This window comes from Neopsephotus bourkii, unplaced genomic scaffold, assembly GCF_033783945.1.
Source record: "Neopsephotus bourkii isolate Nb327-2 ecotype Australia unplaced genomic scaffold, CSIRO-AGI_Nbou_v1 NB_1634, whole genome shotgun sequence".
In the NCBI taxonomy this organism is placed as follows: Eukaryota; Metazoa; Chordata; class Aves; order Psittaciformes; family Psittacidae; genus Neopsephotus; species Neopsephotus bourkii.
In genome coordinates, this window is record NW_026902109.1 from 4449643 (window position 1) to 4475276 (window position 25634).

At 38.1% G+C, this 25634-nt stretch overlaps 3 protein-coding genes across 7 annotated transcripts in view; 2 read left to right on the forward strand and 1 right to left on the reverse strand.

The window, feature by feature from the left end:
• TET1 (tet methylcytosine dioxygenase 1) overlaps positions 1–512 on the reverse strand; it is a 98636-nt gene extending 98124 nt beyond the window's left edge. The window contains exon 1 of one of the 2 annotated variants that reach the window (XM_061373955.1): positions 349–512. The gene's annotated coding sequence lies outside the window, so the exon portion shown is untranslated. Of the gene's footprint in view, positions 1–30 lie in introns of both variants that reach the window. The other variant, XM_061373954.1, reaches the window with a different exon arrangement.
• Positions 404–22831, forward strand: DNA2 (DNA replication helicase/nuclease 2). Its single transcript, XM_061373812.1, has 21 exons — positions 404–558; positions 1526–1705; positions 2550–2733; positions 5440–5585; positions 7073–7198; positions 8153–8372; positions 8934–9051; positions 9355–9520; positions 10813–11007; positions 11934–12164; positions 12655–12771; positions 12865–12974; positions 14031–14140; positions 15115–15339; positions 16412–16605; positions 16714–16803; positions 16895–17087; positions 20365–20454; positions 21258–21440; positions 21553–21699; positions 22304–22831. Exons 1-21 carry the CDS (start codon positions 404–406, stop codon positions 22358–22360), a joined length of 3237 nt encoding a protein of 1078 aa, XP_061229796.1. The 3' UTR covers positions 22361–22831.
• A 2167-nt stretch (positions 22832–24998) lies between these two features.
• The window catches only part of RUFY2 (RUN and FYVE domain containing 2), a 34325-nt gene continuing 33689 nt past the window's right edge, over positions 24999–25634 (forward strand). For 3 of the 4 annotated variants that reach the window (XR_009728535.1, XM_061373995.1, XM_061373997.1), the window contains exon 1: positions 25194–25341. Coding sequence is in view for 3 of the 4 variants with exons in the window: in XM_061373995.1 (XP_061229979.1) it covers positions 25212–25341 (130 nt within the window). In the remaining variant the exon portion in view is untranslated. Of the gene's footprint in view, positions 25113–25193; positions 25342–25634 lie in introns of those variants that run through there. The other variant, XM_061373996.1, reaches the window with a different exon arrangement.

Below are 25634 nucleotides of genomic sequence, written 5' to 3' on the forward strand. Positions count from 1 at the left end.
ATACTGCTGTACTAAGAAGATACATAATACCAGAGTCCTTCAATGTTTGCTAAATGTGATGGTCTCAGATCCAGAATCCTTTGCTGAAGAAGTGGTTTTGTGGAAAAAATAAAAAATCCGTGTATCTGAAGCTTCTGTCTCGCCCCAGAAAGCCTCTGTGTGTCAGGGAGTGTCAGCTCAGAACGTAACGATTTCTTACCAGAGGAAAAAGATTGCTTCCATAAGCAGCTGGGAGCAAAAAGCGTATCTAACTTTACGCCATACTACTGCACTGGTATCAGAAGAGGGGCCGCGGCTGTAACAGCACTTGACGCTGTGGAAGTAACGACAGGTAGGGCTGAGATCTACCCTGTTCCGCGCAGACGTAACCGCCACGGGCCCCAGGGCACCCTCGGGCTCCCTCATGGCGCGGGCCCCAGCCCTGCGGCAACGGCTTGGGGAGCCGCGCGCCACTTCGCGCCTTCACCCCCCTTGCCGCCCCGGCGAAGGCCCGCCCTCCAGTCAGCCTCCCCATTGGCTGCGCTTGCTGGTCCCCCGCCAGTGGCCGAGCTGGGACGGGTGAGGGGAGGGGTTTTCTTAGAGGTGGGCGGGGAAGGTGGTTGTACGGCGTCTGCGCCCTGCTTGTGGTGGGGGGTTGTTGTGCAAGTTGTGGAGTTTGGTGGGGGGGGGAGTCTTCCGTTTACCTGCCTGTTCGCGTCGGAGCTGGGCTGCGGAGCTGAGCCGGGAAGCGCCGTGCATGGCTGAGGACCAGCTCATGGCAGAGAGGTAACAGCCGAGTGGCACTGCACGAGCGCGGGAGGTTTGAAATGTAAAGCGTGGCGCGCCTGGCCGCCTTTTCTGCCGCTTCGGGCGCGAGAGAGAGTTCAGAGAGCCGCCGGGGCGTCACGGGCTTTAGCTGGGCGGAGGTCGGGAATGCCCGGAATAGTCGGTGAGAGAAGCCCGCTGCTCTCAGAGCTGCTTTCAGAGCTCCGGCAGACATCGGTCTGTGTCGGGAAACTGGCTGGCCTGGCCTCTCAGTCTGAGATTTTGGCTATTGGCCAGAGGGGAGCTGAACCTTGAATACCAGTTTCTTAGTTAACTTTAGGTTAAGGGGAGAAAAACCTAGCTGGCTCTGTTTGAGGTACTTGGATGTCTGTGGAAATTCTCGTGTGCTTTGCAGTGTTCAGGGAGATAAAAGCTTTCTTGCAAGAGCTGGATTTGCAGTAAGGTTATAATTGATCTATAAATGAATATGGATATATGGGTACCAAGAGGAAGCACTAGCTGCAGAAAAATAGCAATTTTACGTCTCTTTCCTTGTGTGCCCAAATGCTTTGTTTTTCTTCCCTCATCGAAGAGGCAATGTGCTGCTTTACCTGCTTAGAACTAAAAGGCCACACTAAATACGTATAAAAATTGCAGAGGGTTAAAGCTGAGTTTATGCTTGAAGCTTTCGCATTTCTTGTGTATGGGTTGCCTGTTTTCAAATCGTATTATGTAATGTATGTAATTCATTCATTCATTATGTAATGAATTTTTAATTCAGTTTTCAGAAGAAAGCAACCAACCTCCCAGACATAATACTGAACAATGGGTTGAACAACAGATACTGTGTGTTGGAAGTCAGCATACTACAGAGAAATGGAAGTGATGCTGAGAAGCACTTGACAATTACGGCATCTCAGTTGCTGCAAGATACAGAACTGTGCATTCTTAGGAATGGCTGGTAATCCATACAGGAATATAAATGTCTGAAAAGAGGATGAAATATTGGGTTATTAAGTCATTTTTCTTTGTGTTAGCTTTGAGATAAGTCCTAAAAGTGATATGAAATCTTGAAGTAACTTTTATTTAATGCACTATTACCATTATATTACAGTAATATATATTGTTGTAATGGATATTCACCTTGAGAAAACTATGTCATGTATCTTTTGTTGAGTGCGTATTGCTACCTTGAAGTTTTAATGTGTCTTTGTACTAACAAACAAGATAATAAACGTGAAGCAGGCTATTTAAGTGTTGCCTTGCAACAATTAAAGTATTCTGCTAAATGATGTACCCTTATCATAAGTATAAAGGTGCTAAGCTATGCTTGTAAAACACAAAGTTTTATACAGTCTGTTAAAATAGTCTTAGCTTGAGCTCTCCTGCAGAAGTTTTTTCAAGCGAGGATAGGATTTTAATTTAGGTGTTTGTGTAGTGATTGCATGGTGTGTTACAGAAGAAAAGACAAGCTTAGTCTTCTGAAACACATAGGTGTGCGTATGTTACTTAGCAACATAAAGATACTGAAATGGCTCTATACATAGGTCTGGAATGACCTGAAGTCAACAGGATTTCCATGCATTCTGGTTTTCCTGGTGTATGATCCAGTATCCAAAATGACTGAAGTTTTGCCAGTAAAAAATCCTTTATTGACTTTTAGAATTGATTTAGGTCAACTTCTTAAAAAAGAATTGCAGTAGCCTCCTGTTTCAAAGTATGTTGAATCTGCTCTATTGATGCATAATTTCTAATACATTGTGTCCATAGCTTGCAGATGATTGTTCAAATGTATTACATTACAGGCAGTCTGTTCCAGTTGTTCCAGGAGACATAATTCACTTAGAAGGCGAGTGTAGCTCTGGTACCTGGGTCATCGATGAACAGTCTGGATACCTGGTTCTTTACCCAGATTTGCTGCTTTCTGGTACTACAATATCAAATAGTATTCGATGTATGAGAAGGGCAGTGCTGAGTGAAAGGTTTAGGGTAAGTGTTAATTCTAAAGCATCAAGTGTATTAATGGATTACTGTTCCATTGAGACTGGTGGTTTAGTCCAGTGTTAAATTGACCACGATGCTGTATTGCAAAATGTTATTAATAGCTTTTTTTAATGTTTGCAGTGCACTAACTTGGAATGGAAACTGTGTGTCTTTCATTGAACTTCCTGTTTTTCGAGAACTGTGGCAGAAATAATTCTATATTCTTAATACAGCTAAGGGAACAAAAAACAAATTGTCTTCCCACTTAAAATTCTGGTAACTTTTTGATAATTTCTTGCCACATTTTGAGTGGATGTGAATCCCTTGTGAGTGATATGCCTCTTGTTAACCACGTGAATACATAGCCACTCTTGGCCAAGTTAGAAGCGTCTGAAAAAATTAGCCAATTCATCAAGAATTGGTGTGGCTGATTTGGTAATCTGAATCCAGCTGCAAGAACTTGGAAACAGGAAAAGATTCTTGTGGTAGTATCAGCACTGATCTGTGGCAGAGAAGTCACAGCTGCCAGTTTCAGTTGAGGAAAACTTCCAGATGTGGTAGGGATATAAATCCAAATGGGCCAGGAATCGTAATGGAGAGTACATGGTCTGGCTGGGAGCCTGTGAGTAAAACAAGAAGATCAAAGCACAGGAGAAGACTGTGAAATGGTGTCAGCCCTTCATTAGAGGAGTAATAGGAACAAACTAATCATACTGCACCCCAAGATTTTGGCAACTTTCATGTAGAGCTGCCTGTGCTTTTTTTCCGTGAGATGAGCATACTAAAATGCTAAAAGGCTTTGAATCTTTAAAAAGGGGTTTTAATGGAAAATAGACTGTTAGGAAATGATGACTTCTAAAAGAGGCAAAATGAAAATCTTCTGCGTATGACTGATTAAAATTGCATTTGGAACAAAAGGCAGAGGTTGGGGTGAGGGACCAAGTAGGCTGTAGCATTGCAGGCTTCTTGACAGGGAGTTGCGTGACGTCATATACAATGTAGGTAGAGAGAGCAGCTGTACTTCTGTTGCCTGCTGCTTCATATTTTCTCTTATATGTTTTATTTCAGGATAGCTGCAAAGTTAGTAGAATATGGGCAAGTGCTGCGCATATTCTAACAGGTACTCGTTTTGGCTATAAGTTATATACTTAGCTGATAGCCAGTGTGCTAGCTGAGTGTGACAGAGAGCATGTTAACTAAAAGATTTACCTTAATGTGAATAAGAACTGTTGACTCTTTAACACATTCATAACAAAAACCTTGCAGTTGTGAATGTTTTGTTTCTGTTCTTGCCTAGCATAGTTAAATCAGTAAGTGTTGTTCTGCTTTTATGTTTATTATGGTACGTGTTGTGTGTCACACACTGACACTGATGGTGTAGAGTGTAGGAATAGTGGGACCATCTCCAGACTTTACATGATTTCTTTCTCCTCTCTGTACATCCTGGGCTGCACCAAAAGGATTGTGACCAGCAGGTCGAAAGAGGTGATCCTGCCCCTTTATTTTGCTCTTGTGAGACCTCTCTTGGAGTATTGTGTTAAGTTCTGGTGTCCTCAACATAAAAAGGACATGGAACTGTTGGAACAAGTCTAGAGGAGGGCCACGAGAATGATCAGGGGACTGGAGCACCTCCCATATGAAGATAGGCTGAGAAAGTTGGGGCTGTTCAGCCTGGAGAAGGCTGCGTGGAGACCTCGTAGCGGCCTTCCAGTATCTGAAGGGGGCCTATAAGGATGCTGGGGATGGACTCTTCATTAGGGACTGTAGTGATAGGACAAGGGGTAGTGGGTTAAAACTTAAACAGGGGAAGTTTAGATTGACTGTACGGAGAAAATTCTTTCCTGTTAGGGTGGTGAGGCACTGGAATAGGTTGTCCAGGGAGGTTGTGAATGCTTCATCCCTGGCAGTGTTCAAGGCCAGGTTGGATGAGGCCTTGGGTGATATGGTTTAAAGCAAGGTGTCCCTGCCCATGTCAGGGGGGTTGGAACTTGATGATCTTAAGGTCCTTTCCAACCCTAACTATTCTATGATTCTATGATTCTATGATTTGGAAAGGACAATGCAGAAAGTCCTGACTCTGGGATAATGCCATCCACCAGCTGTGAATGCAGCCCACAAGTGCCAGGTCTGTAAAAGATACGAGTAAGTACTTAAACAACAGTGTGTAGATTTCCAGTTTGGTGGTGGCTTGTGCAGAGGTCATAACTGATCACTACTTTGAACTTGTATGAGTCTACAGAGCCCAGTCCTTGTGATGCTTACATGGGTTTCTGAGCCATTTTGATGATACTTGGAATAATTCTGTGCAAGTTGCTAACACACAGGAAACTGCTGCATACAAAAAGATAGTATCTGTAAGATTGTAAAAGGATTTGCATTAGAAAATACTAATATTAATACTACCCACAGGCAAAACTTGCTCAAAACAGATTTTAATCTGTTTCTCACCTGTCAATCACAGTGATTGTATCCTAACATTATCAGGGTTCGAATAAAAATGAGAGATAAAGAGGGAAAGACCCATTTCAAACTGTCTGTTTTCACAGTCAGATTTGAACAGGTATTAGTGAAGTGAAAGCCCTGATTGTCTTAGAATTAAGTAAGTGCAGTCCATTGTGCAGCAAATAAAACCAAGAAATTTTATAGATAAGTTGGCACGAAGTGGGTGTGAATCTTCACATATATACATGTGTTATTTAACATCTGTTGCAGGGCTCAGAGTCTGGTTCGCGCCAAACACTTGTTGGTACAATTCTTCATGAAATTTTCCAGCAATCAGTAACAAATAACTTGGCACAAGAAAAAGTAGAAGAACTTGCAAATAAAATTGTGTATGGACAGAAGTATCTCAAAGAAATGTAAGTAGCATTGCAGGTGACTTTTATATTTGGAAGACAGGGTAGGAGCACTTGAGCTTGCAGACTTATCTTAGAACCTTGTTACCAGACATATCTTAGAACCTTAGTTTTAATTTAAAAAACAGCACTAATATTCTGAGAATATTCTACCAAATGAACTTGTTTAATGAAACTTTGGTATGTCTTAGTAAGATAATGTTCTGTAGTGTAATTTGCCTTCCCTGCTGAGCAACTTCTACAGATCTGAGCTATGCTTCTGGAGTAACTGTATGTGTGGTGTATTTTTTCTTTCAGGCCAAGCAGGTTGGAGTGTTTGTGCCTGTAACATTAAATTTCCAGGCATTTCCTCAAGAGATTGAAACTTGTGACTGACCAAGCACTGAGTGTCTGATATTTTCATGTTCTTTGTCAGATTACTTAATAGGTCAGTTGTTAGAGGACCTTTAACCTGTTTTCTCTGCAAAGATGGTAGAAATGTGGACGTGATTAAAATGGAATTTAAGTAATGTAAAAAAAAAATAATAAATATATATGCATATTGTTAGGAATTGTGTATTGGGCAATGTCAGTATCTGTTAGCCCCAGATGAGCTCAAAGTTAAAATTAATTAAAATATTTATTACACTAGTTCTGTTATAAAGGTAGACATCTTGAATTGTGACTTCTGAGATGAGTTAAAGCCTTTTGTATCACTCTGTGTCTCTGGAACTGATGACTTGCAATTACTCTTTTTGTGTCTATGCTATTAATTGTTAGGATTGAAAAGTAAGTTACGTATGTCTGCTGGCTGTGCTCATTTGCACTTGTATAAACATTTTTGTGCAAAACTTACTTGTATTTCCCTATTGCTGTAGAAAAATGACATTATATCCACTGAATTGTAGAATGCCAGCAATGAATTATCTAATGCCACTTGATTAGGTTCAGTTTAATGAAACTTATGTTTTCATGTGTATTTCTAACTGTAGCAGCTGCCGATTCTCATGATTCCTTTTCATTTAAAATTTAAGATGGTTTAAGGCCTGTCAAAATATATGTGAAGAACAAGTAGCACATCAGTATTCAGGCAAAAACCAAATGGCTGTCTTTCAATTTTTATTTTATTTTTTTAATGATTTCAATTTTACATACAGCGTAGGATTAGCCATTTTAAAATGCATGAGTCCGATACCCCTTTTTTAGTCTAGCTTTCATTTCATCACATCTACCATGCTGATGCTTTCATTGAGTTACACCTGACATTTTGAAGGCTACATCAGATACGAACACGTGTTCTGTCTTTTATAGTGGTTGTTCAGTTATAGTTTTATGAACAAATCAGCAAGTTGAATCTTAATGAACCTGCCATTATCTACAATTTATAGATGTTTATTGAAACTTGATAGTTATTTCTATTGATCTTGTTGCTATTTCATGAAAAGTCTTGTTTGTACTAGGAGCAAATCTAATGCTTTTGCCTTGTTATGTGCATGGCTTTATTTTTTTAGGTATCATTTAAATCTGAGACAAACGGAAATAATGAGGGAAGTGGAAGAGTATTTGCCATCATTTTTTAAATGGGCAGAAGACTTTATGCACAATCCAGCTAACCAAAATAAAATGCAACTAAAACTGTAAGAAGCCAGAATTAAAAGTTAAGACTGTTCTACATTGTGTATCTTGTTTGGTTCACCTTTCACATTTGGATCAACACTTTTTATGCAGATGTGTTTGCATATGGAGCTAATTTATGGCCTTACTGCCAGAATGGCTAATCTTGAGTGCTGCAAGTTTAACTGCCACTTTGAGCACTAGGGAAGATGTTAAACATTTTGTCAGTTCAGGGTGAACTGATATAAAAATCATACTGGTCTTAAAATCTTTGTAAGCTAGGTAGTACAAAGTAGAAATTTTAGTAATTAGAAAAGCAAGCATATTTGATTTACTGTATCAGAAGTTACAGGCCAGGCTGGATGGGACTTTGAGCAACCTGGCCTAGTGGAAGGCATCCTTCCCCATGGCAGGGAATTAGATGATCTTTAAGGTCTCTTCCAACCCAAACCCAAATCATAATAGTCTATGATTCTATTGTTACTGTAGGCATGTGCAAGACTACAAATCAAAATGTGAAATTATTTATTAATGAGATGTAATTCTTCACTAGGGTAACATTTTATCAGGGAAATATTTATTTTACTCAACTGCTGCTAAGCTCTTGTCTATGACTTCCTGATGTTAATAGCCATGTGTGAAAGTTTTGCTGAGATGGCAGATCTAAGTAAAATCGGTATATGTATAAAATCAGTGTATATCCTTAAACTTCAAGCACAAAGTATTTTAGAGTGTGGTTGTTCAAAGGATACAAAAACCTATTAAAACCAGCTAATGTGCAATTTAAAGTAGCTTTCTGATATGATGGCTCCTCTGTAAGGGGAAGAGAGTTTGAGTGAGACTCAATGCACTTGTAGGTAGAATGTTAGTGCTTAAAGAGTACCTATATTGCAAAGCCATAAATATTAAATTACATTTTAATATTTCAATAGTAAGAAATAAAGGAAACTTAACTTCCAACTTCAATTTCTTCCTAGGTCCAATGGTGAAAAAACAGAAGATTTCTCTTGTAAGATAGAGATTGTAGATATCTTAGACATTGAAGAGAATATATGGTCTCCCAGGTTTGGATTGAAGGGAAAGATTGATGTTACAGCCAGAGTGAAAATCCATCGCCAGCCTGGAGTACAGTCTAGGGTAGTGCCATTAGAGCTCAAGTCTGGCAAGGAATCTAATTCCATAGAGCACAGAAGTCAGGTACAAGAACCGTGTGTCTAATTTCACTGTCAATGGCTATGTAATTTTTTTTATTAGCTCATCTATTTTGTCTTATGAATATGAAACATTTTGTATGTGGTATCATCTAGATTTATGGATGGCTGATCCTAGCATGCTCGAAGCTGCTGATACGAAATGAAAATGAACTGAGCAGTGAGAAGTATATATGTTTACCACTTACAAATGCATTTGTAGGTTGTTGCTTGTTTGGGGCTTTTTTTAATCTTAGTGTATCTGTTCTTCAGTCTCTTCTTACTGTATGCAAGTATTAGGTTCAGGCAGACTGCTTGAGGAATTAGTGTTATACATCTTTCTGGTTAACTGACCTGATCTAGAAGTAGTAGCCTTATGTACAAGCTTCTGTTAAGGAAGATACCTTTTAACTGAAATCCTTGGCTAGGTGCTTACTACTTACAGCTTCTAGATTAGTTGTCATGATGGTGGCTGCTTAACCGTACCAATAATGGAAAAATTAAGTACACTGTATAAAGTATTTTGGTTTTAATACATTGTAATAAGTTTTATATATAATGTTTGCAGGTTATTCTGTATACTTTGTTGAACTTGGAACGGCGAGTAGATCCCGAAGCTGGATTTCTTCTTTATCTTAAAACTGGTACTATGTACCCTGTTTCTGGAGGTCGCATGGACCGAAGAGGTAAGGTTGTGCCGTTTCCCCACAGATCTTAATTATCTTAATTAAAATGAAACATTTTAGTAATAGTTATAAGGTTTACTCTTATGAACATATCTGTACTTAAGGGTGTGTTGCTTGTTACAATGTTACTAATTCCAATAAGTTTATGCTAAAAACTTAATTGCTCTATTAGTAACTCCCCTAAGACTTTGCCATCTATTTCTTAGCTGACTAAAAAGTTGATAGCTGGTTACTTTGAGTTAGTATTACAGTCAACCCAAAACCATACCCTTCAGTTTACTCTGTTTTTTAATTCTTTGACAGAATTAATGAAGTTAAGAAACCATGTGGCCTTCTACTTAATGCACAGTACACATGAATCTGCCATGGGAAGACAAAATTCACAGCTTGCTGCTTTGCCTCCTGTAGTAGATGACAGTCAAGCCTGTAAATATTGCTCCCAAGTACACAACTGCTTTCTATACAGCAGGTAAAAAGAAAAAAGTTTAGACTTGTGTTTTTAAATAAGCTTGAATAATTGTAGATTTTGATACTGTGGTTTCATTTTTGTGGTTGACAGCCTCTTATTTCTTTGAGGACTCTTGCACTCCAAAAGAATGCTCCACAGACCCCACTGCAACTTTTACAGTGCAGGTCCCTACTCTCACACACACTCAATGTGTTTGCTCAGGTACACTTCCTGCAAGGCAAAGTCTGAGATAAGCCTCGACCAAATACTTGATGATAATAACTGATGTCTGTTGCATCTAAGTAAATAATAATGATTTTAAAAGGTATATTCTTTCAGCTCTTTCAAATAGCAGTCTTTTAAGAATGAATTATGGCTGGACAGCAGCTTTTTCACTTTGACTCTGTAGGAGACTGCTTTCCTATAGGGTATTACACAAGTACTGATACTGTTGTGGTTTACTCAGGACAAGTGCATTGATACTACTCTGCTAAAGTGTTGCATCTCCTGTTGAAGAGAAGTAATGAGCAAATACTTGACAAATTTTCACATAAAGTTATTAAATTGTTTTAAAAACAATTAGATTTTACTCTTGTTTATATGCTGCACAAAAAAAAAAAAACAGAACCAAAATTGTATATTGAAGAGATCAAATGAGATATGTTAGAACAGGAAAGATTTTGGGATAATCTTGTGTAAATATGGTGCATGTTTGTTTTTCAACTTGTAGGGCTGAAAGTGTAGTTGAAGGAGCTAGATTAATGGCCATACATGATAGGTTTTTGTAAACTAGTTTTTGTGAAATATTACTTCTAATATTCAGTTGTTAGAGCAAGAGGTTTATTGCTAACTGGGTAGCTGTTCACTGCTGCAACAACTTTTTTTCATTGCATTTTGTATTTCTGATTAGGTATAATGTCTATTGATACTTAGTTTTGAGATAAATTGAATTAAAGTCTGCTTCTGTATTAACTATTAAATCCACTTAGCTAAATCTCAATGTAGTATTCATAGGTTACAAAAAAGGAATAAAAGATCAACTAGCTGAATGTATACATTACTATCTTTGAAATGTCTTCAACTGTTCTTTGGTTAACTTGTTGTTCTCCATAACTCAAAATCATAGAGATGATGTAAAGATAGTAACATGAGATTGTTCACATTAATAAAGAATATAGATTATCATCACTGAAATAAAGTTGAATCTATCTGGTATGCTATGGTATATATTTAGGTCAGCATTGCTTACATAAAACTTACAAGAAAAATAAGATAAAAGTTGATTTTTTTCCTGTGTTTGGCTTTACTCTTAGAGCTGTAGAACAGAAGATGGCCAGTGTGTCTTTTCCTCCTGCTATGGTACCCATTATTGAAAGAGAGACCCAGCACCTGAAACCCTCCCACTTAGAGTATTTCAGCCTGTGGTACCTAATGTTAACCTTGGAACTGCAAAGTGGAGAGGGTAAAAACGGATATAAAAATATATGGATGATGCCATCTTTGGAAAGGTAAGATGTAAATTCTAAGTTGGTACAAATAATATTCCCTTCAGTAACAGGAAATGAAGCATTGTAACTTGTCTTGTCACCACAAGGAATAAAAGATGTTTTCTAGTGTAGAATAGTGATTGTAGAAATAGTCACCTGTGCGACTTGCACAGGTAGAGTTTTTGAGAGATTTATTGGTTTTGTATTTGTTCTATTTTTTTTTTTTTTTAATTTTTTTTTTTTAAGTGACCCATTGGAAGCAGCAAACGGCAGCCTCAGTCTTAAGAAGCCTAGCTCATTGTGCCCTTTTCCTGAGGGCTTACTTGGCAAACAATGACACATTTTGGACTGTACTCCTAGGTGTGGCTGTGAACGTGGGTAAAAGCATACTAAAGGCTCTTGTTTTCTGAGGTAGCATGGTGTTACACATTACCTAGTCCATCAGCTGGGAAAAAATAATTGGTGGTTTGTAGACCCATTTCAAGGCATCTGTAAAAGTGACATGTAGCTGAGTTGTTTTAGGTGAAACAGGCAACGCCATAAGCAAATATAGAACATTTTAGTGAAGTGGATCTGTATGTTTTGCTATTTGCTTTTTAACAGGAGATTATAGATAACTTTAGCCTAAATATTAGAGTCTGTTCTTGGAACAAGTATAAGGGTAGACTACTTAATCTTCCTGGTTCTTGGTGTGCATGGTTTGTGGGTTTGGTGTTTTTTTTTTTTTGTTTCTGTTTTTTTGTCTTGTTGCTTTAGGGTTTTTTGTTTGTGGGACGTTTTTGTCTTGTGTTTTTTTGTTGGTGGTTTTTTGGTTTTGGGGTTTATATTTGGGAGGAGTGGCCATTGGGTTTGGTTGGTTATAGGTAATATTTTTTTACTTTTTTTAATATTTCTCTCACTGAGAGTGTTTTAATATTAAAGCATATTTATTTTTCCATTATCTTCAGAGAGAAGACTGGAGATTGTGTTGGGAACATGATCAGAGTTGAAGAAGTACAGGAAATTTCTGAGGGAAAGTACCTACATATCTTCCAACGTGGAAATGGTGCCATCCCTGGAACAAACCTATTGGTTGGTGATCGAGTGGTTGTGAGTGGAGAGGAAAATGGTTTTCTTGGTTTGGCTACTGGCTATGTTAACGAAGTCAGTGTGACAAAGGTCTCCTGTTTGTTGGACAGGTAATAGAATGCAAGGCAAAATATCTGTTTTGAAGATGCTATGATATTGGCTTCAGGAAGGGTGCTTCTGGGTGTTCTGAAAGCTCTGACACGTTCTGACTTCTCTGGCTGGGCTTGGGGAGGTACCCTTCAGAAATTTTCATACTTTGATTGAGACGTTCAATACTTGGTCAGCATACATGCCTGTCTATTTAACCATGTTGTTTGAATAAAAGCATGCTTGCAAATGTCCGTTTACTTGTGACTCCAGTGTGAGACTATATTGATACAGTGATTACTGTGCTAATAGTAATTTTTCTTATTTGGACTATATTGTCTTTAAATTGGGCTCCAGTAGTGTTTTATTTAGGTCAGTTATGTATTTCTTCTAGTCGTTGCTTCACCCTAGGACCCCTGGCAGATAACATTTAACACTTAGTAACAAGTCTTTAATCATCAGCGTACTGCTTGTAAACATAATTATTTTGTCCATGTTACTGTTATCCTTCAGGAATTTGTCAAAGCTCCCCAAGAACATCATATTTAGGTTGGATCATGAAGAAGGCAATTTTGGCATAGGAGTCACTTTTGAAAACCTTTCTAAATTGATGAGAGATTCCCCAGTCAGGTATGAGAAATCAAATTAATTTGACGCTTTCAATATTTTCAGGTGAAGTTTCTCAACTGATAATTATTCTTGGTTGGGTTCTTTTATTCACAGTGAAAGGCTCCGAAACTTGATCATTGACTTCCACAAACCGCGTTTTATTCAGCATTTGAGCTCTGTTCTTCCTCCAGAAGCAAAGGAAACTGTTGCAAATATTTTAAAAGGTACAAAGTGGCTTTCTCCAAAATCCTGTTAGGTGGTGCATCTCTACAGCCAGAATTTTTATCGCACTAAATATAAGGGATTTTTCATACTTTTGATCCCAGTGATAGTTTTCTGCCTAAAAGTTAAAACCAAGTTCATACCTTGCATGTTTTCCTTTAAATAAGTCTTAAACTAGTTGGAACACCTGACCAGATATTTGTGTACCCCTTTATTTTACTCCTGTTGTTGCAGCTTGCAATTTCAAACAGTGCACTGTATAATTACCTCCGTAACCTTTACAAAAGGAAGGAACAGGGAAGGCTCTTGGGATAGAGGAAGCAGACTGAGAGTGGAATGAGTTAAGCTTTGGTGTAAGCATTCACTTGTGTAATCATTCTTGCTGACTTGTTGGCTGTTCTGTAGTGTGTGATACTTTGTGTTGCTTTTTAATGTCTTTTTTAAAAACAAAACTTATTTAGGTATGTGGCAATGTTTGGTATTTGGTGATAATATTGCACTATTCTCTGACAGAATTTTCTGTGAAAGCAGAAATTTAACTGAATTCTCTTAGAGCAAACAGAACTTTTCATTAAAACTCAGTCTGAAGACTTTTTTTTTTTTTTTACTTGAGCTTTGCCTAGCTCAAATAGCTGGAATGTACTGCTTATTTACGTCAGGCTGGGGAAGCACAGCTCTAACATAATGCTGCTTCTAAACAAAATGATGCTATGTGTGCAACTCATTTCCCTTTTCTCTGAGCTTTATGCTTGAATGTGCTAGTGGGTATGATAAAATAGAAATGCCTGTACACGATATCATATGAAGGTGTTGAAAAAAAGGCAAGAAAGGTCTAAGAATAAAAATATCTTTTCCAGTAGTACAGATGCTGTATTATGTGTTTTGTGTATTATGTTTAATATCATCACTTCATTAGAACATATAGACGTACTCTGCTCAAGTTTTTTTCTTTAAGGGGTCTAGTGGAGGAGGAAACTATAGTTTTGTTTTGCTAACTTTAGCAATTATTGCAATGTTTATAAAGTATAGACATTTCATTTTGATTTTTCTTCTTAAAGGTCTAAATAAGCCACAGAAACAGGCAATGAAAAAAGTGCTCCTTTCAAAAGACTACACACTTATTGTGGGTATGCCTGGAACAGGAAAAACTACTACAATATGCGCTCTAGTAAGACTGTGTACCTTGATGTTTGTATTTTTTTATGAGATTTAGAGGATAGCATTAGACAAATTGTGTCCAAGGCATACTGCCCAAAATTGTTGTGACTTAGTCTACTGGTATCTGCATAATTTCAAAGAAAATGCATTTCCTTTTACTTAACTTATATTTAGTATAACTAAAAATGTATTTTGTGGAGTAGGAATCTCTTGCTTGTGTAGGAATGTATGTGGAAGGGAGGAGCTTGAAGTGTGATATTTAATCACTTCTGTGACACTTTAATATTACAATTCGTTGGCCACAACTGTCCTCAAATCCTGAGTTACAGTTTGGAAAAGGGACTCCTTGGGGAATTCAGTAATTTGTTCACTGTAAGTTTTATAAACCCATGGTGCTGCAGCTATGTACAGCCTGCTAGCAGTCTCCTCTAGTTAGTGGTTCTCTTTCCCCAGGAATGGACTATAGGAGCATACTGGATTCAGACTGTGGGCTGAGCAAGTTTTCCTTGAAATTGCAGTTTCACCTCATTTCCAGTTGCCATCAACTCATGGGGAAAGAGGAGGCTGGGAAGCAAGCAGCTGCTGCTATCATCAGACCAGCCTGTTCTACTGAATCTGTTGTGGATAAACTGTCACGGAGAACAGTGCTTGTGGGAACTGGCTGCATGACTTGTTCTGACAGTGAGGATCTTTAGGGTGCAGTTCCTTCTTTTCAGTGCTGTTTGAGCGCGTGTGGGTTTTCTTAGCTCCCAGTGTTTGTGACGTGTATAGCAGGCCTGCTGTTTATGAGAACCATCAGGTCTATTGGCCATGTTGCTTTGACAATAGCTAACTGGCAGATCTGTTGAGAAAGACTGATATAAATTAAGTCATGCTGGTTATTCACTCCTTCTAAAACTTTGTGTTTTTTTACCTAGTCAAACACAGGATTGCTGATTCTTCTTTATGAACTAATACCTTTCCCTTCCCTTTGCAACTCGTTAGGTGAGAATTCTTTCTGCTTGTGGCTTCAGTGTTCTTCTGACTAGTTTTACACACACGGCTGTGGACAATATCCTGCTAAAGCTAGCCAAATTCAAAGTGGGTTTCCTGCGCTTGGGGAGAGCTCAGAAGGTTCATCCAGATATACGGAAATTTACAGAAGAGGAAATTTTCAGGTCCAAATCAATAAAATCTGTAGCAGATCTGGAAAAGGTCTACAACAGTCAGGTGAGAAGATATTTGTGCTAGCCCTGCCAATTATTAAGGGATAACTACATTAGTAGTATTGTTGTTTGGATGCCACAGGGAAGGAACTCATCCCAAAGGTGTATTATCGCTATATGAAATCTGAGCTGAAAAAGATACTCCGTATCTTCAATTTCTTTATAGCAATAATGACCAATGTTAACCGTCTTAAAGTTGAAATCATTGTTTATGTCTACAAAAGGTAACTTAGCTTTGTAATAAGTTCCAAAGACTCCAGTGCCTTTATCTGAGATCTTGTGGGGGTGGGGGTAGTGAAATGCTGCAGCCTTCTTTATCATTATGCACCTGTTGCTGCTGTTCCTCTCTTTCTTTCTCCTACTTGTGCTTGCTAGGCCATTAATACAGTGAGCAGATGGGGAAGAGGAAGTGGTGTGTTGTGGAGCTGACCTGGCTGAGCACTAATTTTTGATTGAAAAATAAGTGCTGCCTGTGTGAATATCAATGCAAACTGTAATGGGAGCTGGGTAAACCGAATCAGTGGCAGCTTTCGATTAAATTTCTTGATAGAATGAAGCTTCATGGTAGTTGGAATAAATGCCAACTTTGCAAAAGATGCCATTTACTTTTTTTGTTGATAGGCATTGCAGGGGAATGATTAAAGTCATAAGGGAAGTGACAATGTTTCATATTCTAGTCATTTTGTATTGCAGTGGAAGCACAGCACTGTGAAGAACTCTGCTGCAGTTTTATCTTTGGGATTAAAAAACCCCAACCAAACATGTAGTTTTCCACAGCAGTCATTTCAGCCCACTCCATGGATTGTGTATGCATAGAACCTGATACACTGAATACATGCAGGAGCAAGTTATTTACTACAGTCTACTGTAAGCTGCTTTTTGTTTGTCCCTTGCAGTCAATGCAAGCATATGAGACCAATAGGTAACTAAAGTGTACTGGTCTGATTTTGAAGATTAATAATTTGATTTGATTTACATTTCATTTTAGTGGGATTTTTTTTTTCTTTTAATCTGGAAAATGTAGTACTAAAGGGTATAAGATGTAGCTTATCCTTAAAATGTGTCTCAATTTTCAGGCAGTGGTAGCAACATCTTGCATGGGAGTAAATCATCCTATCTTTGTTCAGAGGCAGTTTGATTTCTGTATTGTTGATGAAGCTTCCCAGATAAGCCAGCTCATCTGTCTGGGCCCACTGTTCTGCTCCAAGAGGTTTGTGCTGGTAGGGGATCATCAGCAGCTGCCTCCACTTGTACTGAATGCAGAAGCAAAGTAAGAGAAAATGCTACTGGACAATTATTAATAACATGAATTTTTGGAAAGGTTTTTCAGTTTCAAGTGACACATCTTTGTTGGTTTTATTTTTTTGTTTTGTGACAGAGATCTTGGCATGAGTGAAAGCTTATTTAAAAGGCTGGAACAAAACCAAAATGCTGTTGTCCAATTGACTGTGCAGTACAGAATGAATAGGTATTTTAAACTTTTATCTACTATATTGGAGTTTTAATGTGGGATTGAAAATGCGAGATTTAATGCCTCTTCTTGTTTTTTCAATTTTCAGCAAAATTATGTCACTGAGTAACGTGTTAGTATATGAAGGCAAACTGGAATGTGGCTCAGAGAAGGTGTCAAATGCCACTGTTAACTTGCCTGACCTAATAAAATTGAAACTGGACCTTGCAGATTCCTCAAAAACATGGTTGAAAAATGTACTTGATCCAGGCACACCTGTGTGTTTTCTGAACACAGAGAAGGTAATGTTCTCTTTTCATTATGTTCTCCCTTCAAAATTGTGGTTTTGATGCAAGTTCTCAATACAGTGAACGTGTAAAACATGTTCCAGCAGTACCTGTATTACAATTGCATCTAAGAGCAGCAGAAAAGTTTAATTTGGATATTTTAGACGAATATGCTATCACTTTCTTTTGATGTACATAGTGTAGCTCAAAGTGTGTGGCCGTATTGGATGCCCTTGCAAGCATAGAATGTCCTCATTTCCAGTGTCCATGGTGTCTAGGATGTGTACCAATGGCATGGAAAATTGCAATACTCCATTGAATTTCACAGATGTTGTATACACTGAAGTGTGAGGGAGGACCAAGTTGCTTTAGGTGTGTCCTTTAATGGAGACTCAAATGTTTGCCAGAAAAATGAAACTCTATAGAGTGGTTAAGAATCATGTAAAGAAAATTACTTCTAAATAAAATGAGCAAGAGTTTAAATGCATGTGGAAAAAGACTAATAAATTAGTACATATTTTCAGTTTTTGGTCTAAAAAGAAACAGAGTGTTTAATTAGTGACTTAGAGACACTTTTAAAAATGCGTAAACTAAACAGGGGGACCTTTTCTAGAAATGCTTCAATAGCTGCTGTCCCTTTCATAGAGAGGCAGATAGTTGGTCCTTGGGAAGAGGTTTATTCCAGCAGAGAACTGGCTGATACATTGTTCATCTATTAATCATACCAAAATTGGTAATCTCAAAGCTAGAGTTCCTGTTCCTCTTTTTTTTTTTTTTTTTCTTCCCTACAAAGCCCATTCTTAGTACGAGACAGCTGTTCTGTTTGTAGAACCAGCATGAAAGCTTCACTTTCCAAAACGCTCCTGGTTTTGTTTAGACATTAGGCTATAATGTCATCTGTCTCTTTTTGGGCTTCCTGTCAAAACTTCATGTATTGTTGTAGTCATGGGGTGGGGGAAGGAGGGAACCACCCCCTTTCCTCCAAACACAGTAATAAATAAAACCAGCATTTATTTTGTTTTCTTTGAGCTGCTTTTTGTCCCTGTTCCCTCCCCCCTCCTGTTTTCTGTTATTCATAGTGTAACCAGGAAAAAATACCAAATGACACCAAGCAAGGTAGCTTAGATTTATTCTGCTTATTTTTTGGAAAAAGCCCCTCTTGGTTTCTGATTATTAGTGTGACATATTTGCTACAGTAAGCAAATGTGTTTGTTGCTTTTCTGTCCAATCCCGTGACAGTCTGCCTGTCCTCTGACAGTTTGGCTCAGAATGTTTGAAAATTATATCCTTGACTTATTATCAGTCTTGTGAGTAATTCTAGGCCAAAGTTGGTTTTGTTAGGGTTTTTTTAGTGTATTATGCAAATATACTATCTTAAGCATTACCTGCCTTTTAGAACTTTTTTCCCCTAAATCAGTTTTCTAGTCTTTGCTATGTCAATGCTAGTATGGATAGTAATGAACAGTTCATTAAAACTCTTTTCTGCTTGAAGAAAAATTAGTCACATGCAAATTTGGAGGCTTCTCAAGTGTGATGCTTTCAGAATAGCGAATTTAAAAACAAAACCAAACCTGAACAAGCAAACCCAAAACAACAAAAAAACCCCCAACCACCAAACTCCCAGCAAACAGCATAGCTGTAACAGTGTAGCTTAGCTCTTAATTCAGTTGTGATATGACAGGTCATTACAGTTGGACTGAGTGCATAATGGCAGTGTTAACTTACAGGAAGTATTAAGCTATGTAGCTGTTGAGAGACAAGCTATGGTGAAGCTGCTGTTTTGGAAAAGGCAATTGAATCTTACAATATGAAGGAAAATATATTCTGCTTCTGTAGCCAACGTACTGAAAATTAACTATGATATGTAAAAAGCTTTGACATGTATAAGAATAGGATTCTTGCTGAAGTACGTAGTATCCTACTTAACACAATACAGACTATTTTTTTTTGTATGTGCTGGAATCCTAAAATAAATGTGGTGCAGTAGCCTATTACTAATATATATATATGTGCTGCCTCAAAGACCACTATTTAGAGTTGCAGCAGTGTTGCACATGGCTTTGTCAATCTCCGTTAGATTATTTTTCTGTTCAAGTGCAGTGCTTTAGTGTAGTGTGCTAGGTATTGAACATAGGTTACACTTAGCAAGCTTCCCAGTCAGTTAAATTCCTGGATTTGTGAAGTTCTTGATGCATATTGTACAATGTCAGATTTTATACATGGTGGTAAGGAGATGCCAGTTACCTGGAATACTCTGACAAATATTAACAATTTATTACTTTACCTACATGTTAAACACTATAGTGATCTCCAAATTCAGCCATTAAGATTATATTTGGGTGGATGTTTGGAGAAGTAAAACTAGTTGTAATGGGATTCTGAGTGTTTCTTTACGTCAGGCTATACCACCTTCCACTTTAAGTGTCATAATAATTTGGAAGGAAAACTGAACAAAGTAGCATCTAAGAAAGCAAAGTTGACCTATGTCACTAGTGTCAAAGGCAAGTAGTGGAATTGAAGTAGTAAATGGCAGTAAATGGGAATGATAAATGGAATTTGGAGCCAGAAAGCAGTTTAGTGTATGCTCAGTTTTGGACTGTTTGTGAAGGAGTTTGTTGCTTGACCCCAGATGTTTAGCTGTGCCCCAGGTTACTAGAAGGACAATATCACGGGCACATTTATTACTAATGATACTGGTTAAACTTTAGAGAAGGCAAGAGCTAAGCAAAGAGAATAAATTGTAAAACACACTGATATAACAAGAATTTACATTATAAGCTTGTTCCTGCCTTTATGGTCTCATTCATACATGATGCAGGGATTTAATACTACCATTTTGGATAGTTCTTCCTGTAGTTTTAAACATAGGCTTTGAAACATTAAAATAAAAAAAACATCTGCCATTGGAATGGGAAAAATTCACTGTAAACATTCTTGAATGGAAAGCTTTAAAACAGAAGTCCTGTATGAAATGCAGTTTGTTCTGTTATGTTGTCAGGCTGGGAAATGTTGGGGTTTTTTGGTTTGTTTTTTTTTTTTTTTCAAATGATGTATATTGTGTGAACTGTAAAGTCAAAAGATCAAGATTTGCAGTTTATTAAGGTCACTTGCTAATACTAGGAAGTCATTTAAGTAAATTGTTTCAACTTGTTTTGCAAATGTTTTCTGAAGTTACTTCACAGTATAGACTCTTGCACTCTGTAAAATTAAGCATTTAGCTGATATGCTGATCAGAGCATAGTATGTCACTGTAGGTTAGCAAAAGTCATTATTTTCTGGTTTGTTTTTATAGGTTCCAGCACCAGAACATGCAGAAAAAGGTGGTGTAAGTAACATGACAGAAGCTAAACTAGTACTCTTCCTCACATCCTTATTTATTAAGGTATCTTTAACTTTATTACATTGTACATAGGGACATCTTTATAATTAGTAATATTTATGCTGCTGTAGTAATGAAGACTATATGTATATATGAATATATATGTATAGATATGAATGTATGTATGAATATATGTATATATATGAATGTATGTATATATGAACATATAAGTAGATATAAATATATGTAGATACAATATATGTAATGATTTATTTGTTGAATTATAATCATAAGGATAAATTGAAGGTTGGCTACATGTCAATATAGTGAGGAGGTTGAGGTCTGCATTCTGTTTCCTGTGCCTTGCCCAGCTGGATTTTGGATGCAAGAAAAGCTGGCTGCTGTATTCTTTTAAGAGATGACTTTCTTGTGAGGTAGGGGTGAGAGATTTGCCTTTCTTCCTTATTTCATCCAGTCAACTTCAGGAGTAGTACAGACAAGGAGTTTTGAATGTTCACTTCACCATTTGAGGAAGAAAGAAAAATTAGGATTTTGAGAATATCTTTATACTAGGTTAAGGCACAGATTGGGAGCTTGCAGTAACTAATCTTTTTTCAGTTAATACCAGTTATACCTAGAGTTCCGTTGGTGACTTGATGTAGATACAATATCTCACAGGTCTGTTTAAAGAGGAAAAATAATCCTTGAGAGTTTTGTGGCAGTAATGAGTATCCGAAGTTAACTGCAGTGACCACTTTTTTTTTGTTTTGTTTTGTTTGTTTGGGTTTTTGTGGGTTTTTTCGTTTATTTGTTTTGTTTTTGTTTTGTTTTGTTTTCTGTTTTACTTCTGTTTCTTCTACTTTCAGGCTGGCTGTAACCCTTCAGACATTGGTATTATATCACCGTACAGACATCAATTAAAAACAATCACTGATTTGATGGCAAAACTGAAGGAGAATAGAGTTGAAGTCAATACAGTAGACAAATATCAAGGAAGAGACAAAAGTATCATAATTGTATCTTTTGTTAGAAATGGCAATGAAGAAAATGTAAGTTGGTCATATTAACTTTCAGTCGGTTTTAATAATTCTCATAATGCATCTACCTACATTAAATTCTGAAATTTAAGAATAATAAAAGCAAGTTACATTTATTTAACAGCTTGGCACGCTCCTGAAGGACTGGCGACGTCTTAATGTTGCTATCACGAGAGCAAAGCACAAACTAATCATGGTGGGCTGTGTTCCGTCCTTGTCCTACTATCCACCTTTAGAGAAGCTACTCTGCCATTTGCAGTCTGAGGCAATGATATCCTTTGTGTTGTTTTGTGAAAGGGGATAGATAAGATTGGCTTACTGAGATAAGGATGGGAAGATCTTTGATTAGTTAGGTTATACTTTTAGCACTTATTGGCAACACAGTCCAAAATGTGATAATTAAATGTGCCAAAAATATACTTAAGATCAAGCTAATAAATGGATTTAGAACCTTCACTGGCTTCAAAAGCAGAAGCAGTTCATGCTGATTTGCAAGTCAAATTGGTATTTTCTAGTTTTGAGGCCTGAATTTTTAATGTTTAATGCTTTTGTGGGTGTTTTTTGGTGATCTAGCATCTAATGTCAGTGTGATTTGTTTTCTGCCTAAGTACCGTGCATTTAAACACATCTGGTGAGAAAACTGTTCATGAGTAATGCTGCTAGAATGGAATACGATGTAACTTTCAGGTGACTTGCTTAATTCTTTCTTTCTCTGGCATTGTACTGAATTTGCTGTACATACAGCTGTTTCCATGGCCTGTTTAAACAGGAAAGACCTTGTTAGCTGCTTTCTTTGCAAACACCAATACATACTCAAACAGGTTTTGTGTTTTTTGTGAAAGTGATGATATCAAAGTGCTTCCTTAACTTTCTACATCTTCAATCTTCCAGAAGGGGCTCATGAAAGTCTCCAGATGTGTAATATTCTATGATTGCGAAGATGAAGAGTTTTACAAGCATTTGTATATTTCCTTCTGGTGCTGCTTAATTTAAATGATTGCTTAGTGGAATATGGGTGCTGATGTGTATTGTTTACTCTGAATGAAGCAAAATCAGCAATAAGAGTCAGTTATTTTAGAGTTTTCCTTTTGGAAAAAGAACAACACACATTTCTATGTTCAAGATGGTTGGTTTGGTACCCGTGTACTTCAGACAAATCAGAAATATGAAGTACTCTTCCTTCAGATACTGGATAGCTACTTTTTTTTTCACTTTTATCTTGATAAACAGTTACCTGCATAAGGGAATGACAAAACTCTTGAAGAGGGGGAACCAGTGCTGCATTGTGTCATAGTTTTCTGGGCTGAGTTTGGTTTTAAAGACTTTAAAATGTAGTCTACATACAGTAATTCCATTTATTAGAATTCCTAAGTAAGATACTGTGTTGTTGTGCTATTTGGTGGGGGGGAGAAAGGAAAAAATTTTCCTCAGAGCCTCATGATGTTCCTTAAAGGGTGCTTCTGCTTTTTAAAATACCAAAGTGTTTATTATATATAAATATATTTTTATATTTATATAAATAATGCAATTAATCTATTATAAACATCCCATGACTTTTCTAATCTCTTGATTTTGCATATGTCTGGAAGAGATGTGATGTTGATTCACTTTTATGAAGTCATGTATTTAGCAGATAAATTTGGATGAAATAATGCCCAAAGAAGCATCTTATGCCCATATGAAGATCGTAGTAAAACTAGTTTCAGTTTATCTAATCTGTATTTTTTTCTTAAACAAAAAACAACCCCACAAGCAACCTCCCCAGAACCCTGAAACTAGCGATGCAGCTTTATGAATAAGAAGCTTACATGCTCAGGTTGTATTTTTTGTAAAGATAAGAAATATGTACAATGCAAAATATCCTTTACTTAACAGATCTGGTTTTGTTTTCTTTATACTACCTCACACTCTAGACTATTACTGAGAAACTTCTTTCCAAGATTCCTGGTGGAAACCTGAAAATAGATTTATTTTTTTTTTTTTTAACCATTAGTATGTGTTTTCTTTTGGGTCAATGTCAAGTAGTTGTGTGCATAGATAGAGTTGCAGACAAACTTGTAATTTTTTTTTTTTTTTTTAACTGCTCCCTAACTTTTGTGATGTTTGAAATAAAAGTTTGATGTTGCTTTTATTATAGTGCTTTATACTTTGCTATGTGTATAAAACTCCTAAGGCTTAACTTTTTTCTTAGACCAAGTTATGCTTATCCAGAAAATGATGTGCATGCTATTAAAACTTTAATAAATAAATCTGAGGTATTGCCCTCCCCCTACATATTTGCATCAGACGCAGGAACAAACCAGTCCCGTATTTCCTTATCTACTTCTAAAATGCATCATTTCTTCTTGTTGCATGGTAAAAATTAGATTGAGCAGGGATGTACAGTTTAAATATTTTGATCTAGTACCCTCAAACAAAATTGAGATGTGATACACTAAAACACTCTTGCATTCTAATGCACATGTATCAAAGGATTATCTTGTAAAAAGCATCACTTTTCCCATTTGCCTTTACAACAGCTTTATGCATAAACAGCTGTTGATACTAGCAGAAAAAAATGCAGACACAGATTGACCATTGACTTAGTGCATTATAGAATATTTCAAGTTGGAAGGGATCCATAAGACCAAGTCTAAATTCCTGTTCCTCACATGACTACCTGAAAGTGAACTGCAGTGATCTTAACTCAGAGTTATGTGTCGCTGGGATTCCTAAACAAAGAAAGGCAAGCTGTTTCACGCCAGACTTGTAGAATCAGAGCCCGACTACTACAACTGTTTAATGTTTAAGTGTATAGGTTCCTATTTTCTTTTAAGAGGTAGGAATCATCGATGTAACAAGTGGTCTTGTTACCATGTTCTATACCTATGTTGCCCTTGTCCTTCCTTGCAGGCCAAGGGGTGGATATCCTTCTTTCCTGTGCTGTTTTGGGTAAGGGAAAGCATATCTTTGTGTTCTACAGCTTGTTCATTAGCTTTTCCTAAGAAGGGAAGAGGAAAGAGCATGATTTAAATTAATTATTAGGCAAACCAAATCATAGTGCTTAGGGTGCAGTAAACATAAACCGATATGCCATCTTTATATGATGCAACTCCTTGGTGTTAAAACACCCTCATCCTCTGGGGTTACAGTGGTTTTGGGTTTTCTGAGATTTGTTTTTTGGAGGGGTTTAAAATAACAAATGAAAAAGTTGTAATACCTGTGGTTTTAGAAGATTAACTCTGATTCTCACCACGCTACTTGAGATTCTGAACACAAGTGTTTGTCTGGAGTAATAGTATTAGTTTTCTAGCACTGGAAAATGTGTATCAGAATTATTATCTGCAATAGATATTACAGGTTGAAGCTTAGTCATGAGAGAGGTAGCAAGGGCTCGAGGTTGTGCTTTTCTTGCATGAAAGGCTTCATGTGCCTAGGCTGGGCCCCCTGGCACTCCTGGCCCTCTGTTTCTGAAAATACAGCTCTCCAGGGTGGTCAGCTTGCTGCCACCATGCTCAGGCTCTACGAACACTGCAGTACCTGTAGCCCTGTCGCTGAACTCCGGCTGTGGAAGGACCGCGGCCGCCGGACAGGTCCTCCCGCCGGCGGGGGCGCCGTTGGGCGAGAGAGGAGGGGGCGGGGCCCGGCTCACGCAACGGCGGGAAGGGAGCGGCTGAGGGGACGGCTCCTCTTCTCCAGCCATGGGTGAGTGGGGCCGGGCTGGGGCGGGGATGCCGCGGCCAGCGGACGGGGAGAAAGGGACCTACAGCAGCAGGCGTCCCTCACACGTCAGAGGTAGCGGCTATGAGCTGCGCTGCGGCGGTGCCCGCACAGGCAGAAAATGGCTTTTGCAGCGGGAACTGGGGCTGGGGACGGCCCGCGGCCTCAGGGCTTGGCGGCGGGGGCGGCCTCCGGCCCTGCAGTACGTCAGCCGGTACGGGCCCGAGCGCTGTCGGCTCTCTCTCCCCCCTGTCAGTGGCAGGTGTGGGCGCTCTTGCAGACCTGGTGATGTGCCGGGGGCAGGCTGTAAGGGGGTTATGCCCGCGGGGACGCGTTAGTGGAGGAAACTACTTGTTTTCTGCTAGCTGTTGAGTGACAGAGGGAGACCTGTAGCTGTAGCGACTGCAGGTTTGGGTTGGTTTTTCTGCTTGTGTTTTTTTTTGCACAAATACTGTTTGTAGCAAGGGTTTGGCTGGTTATCAAGACTGGAAAAGGAATATTGCCTCT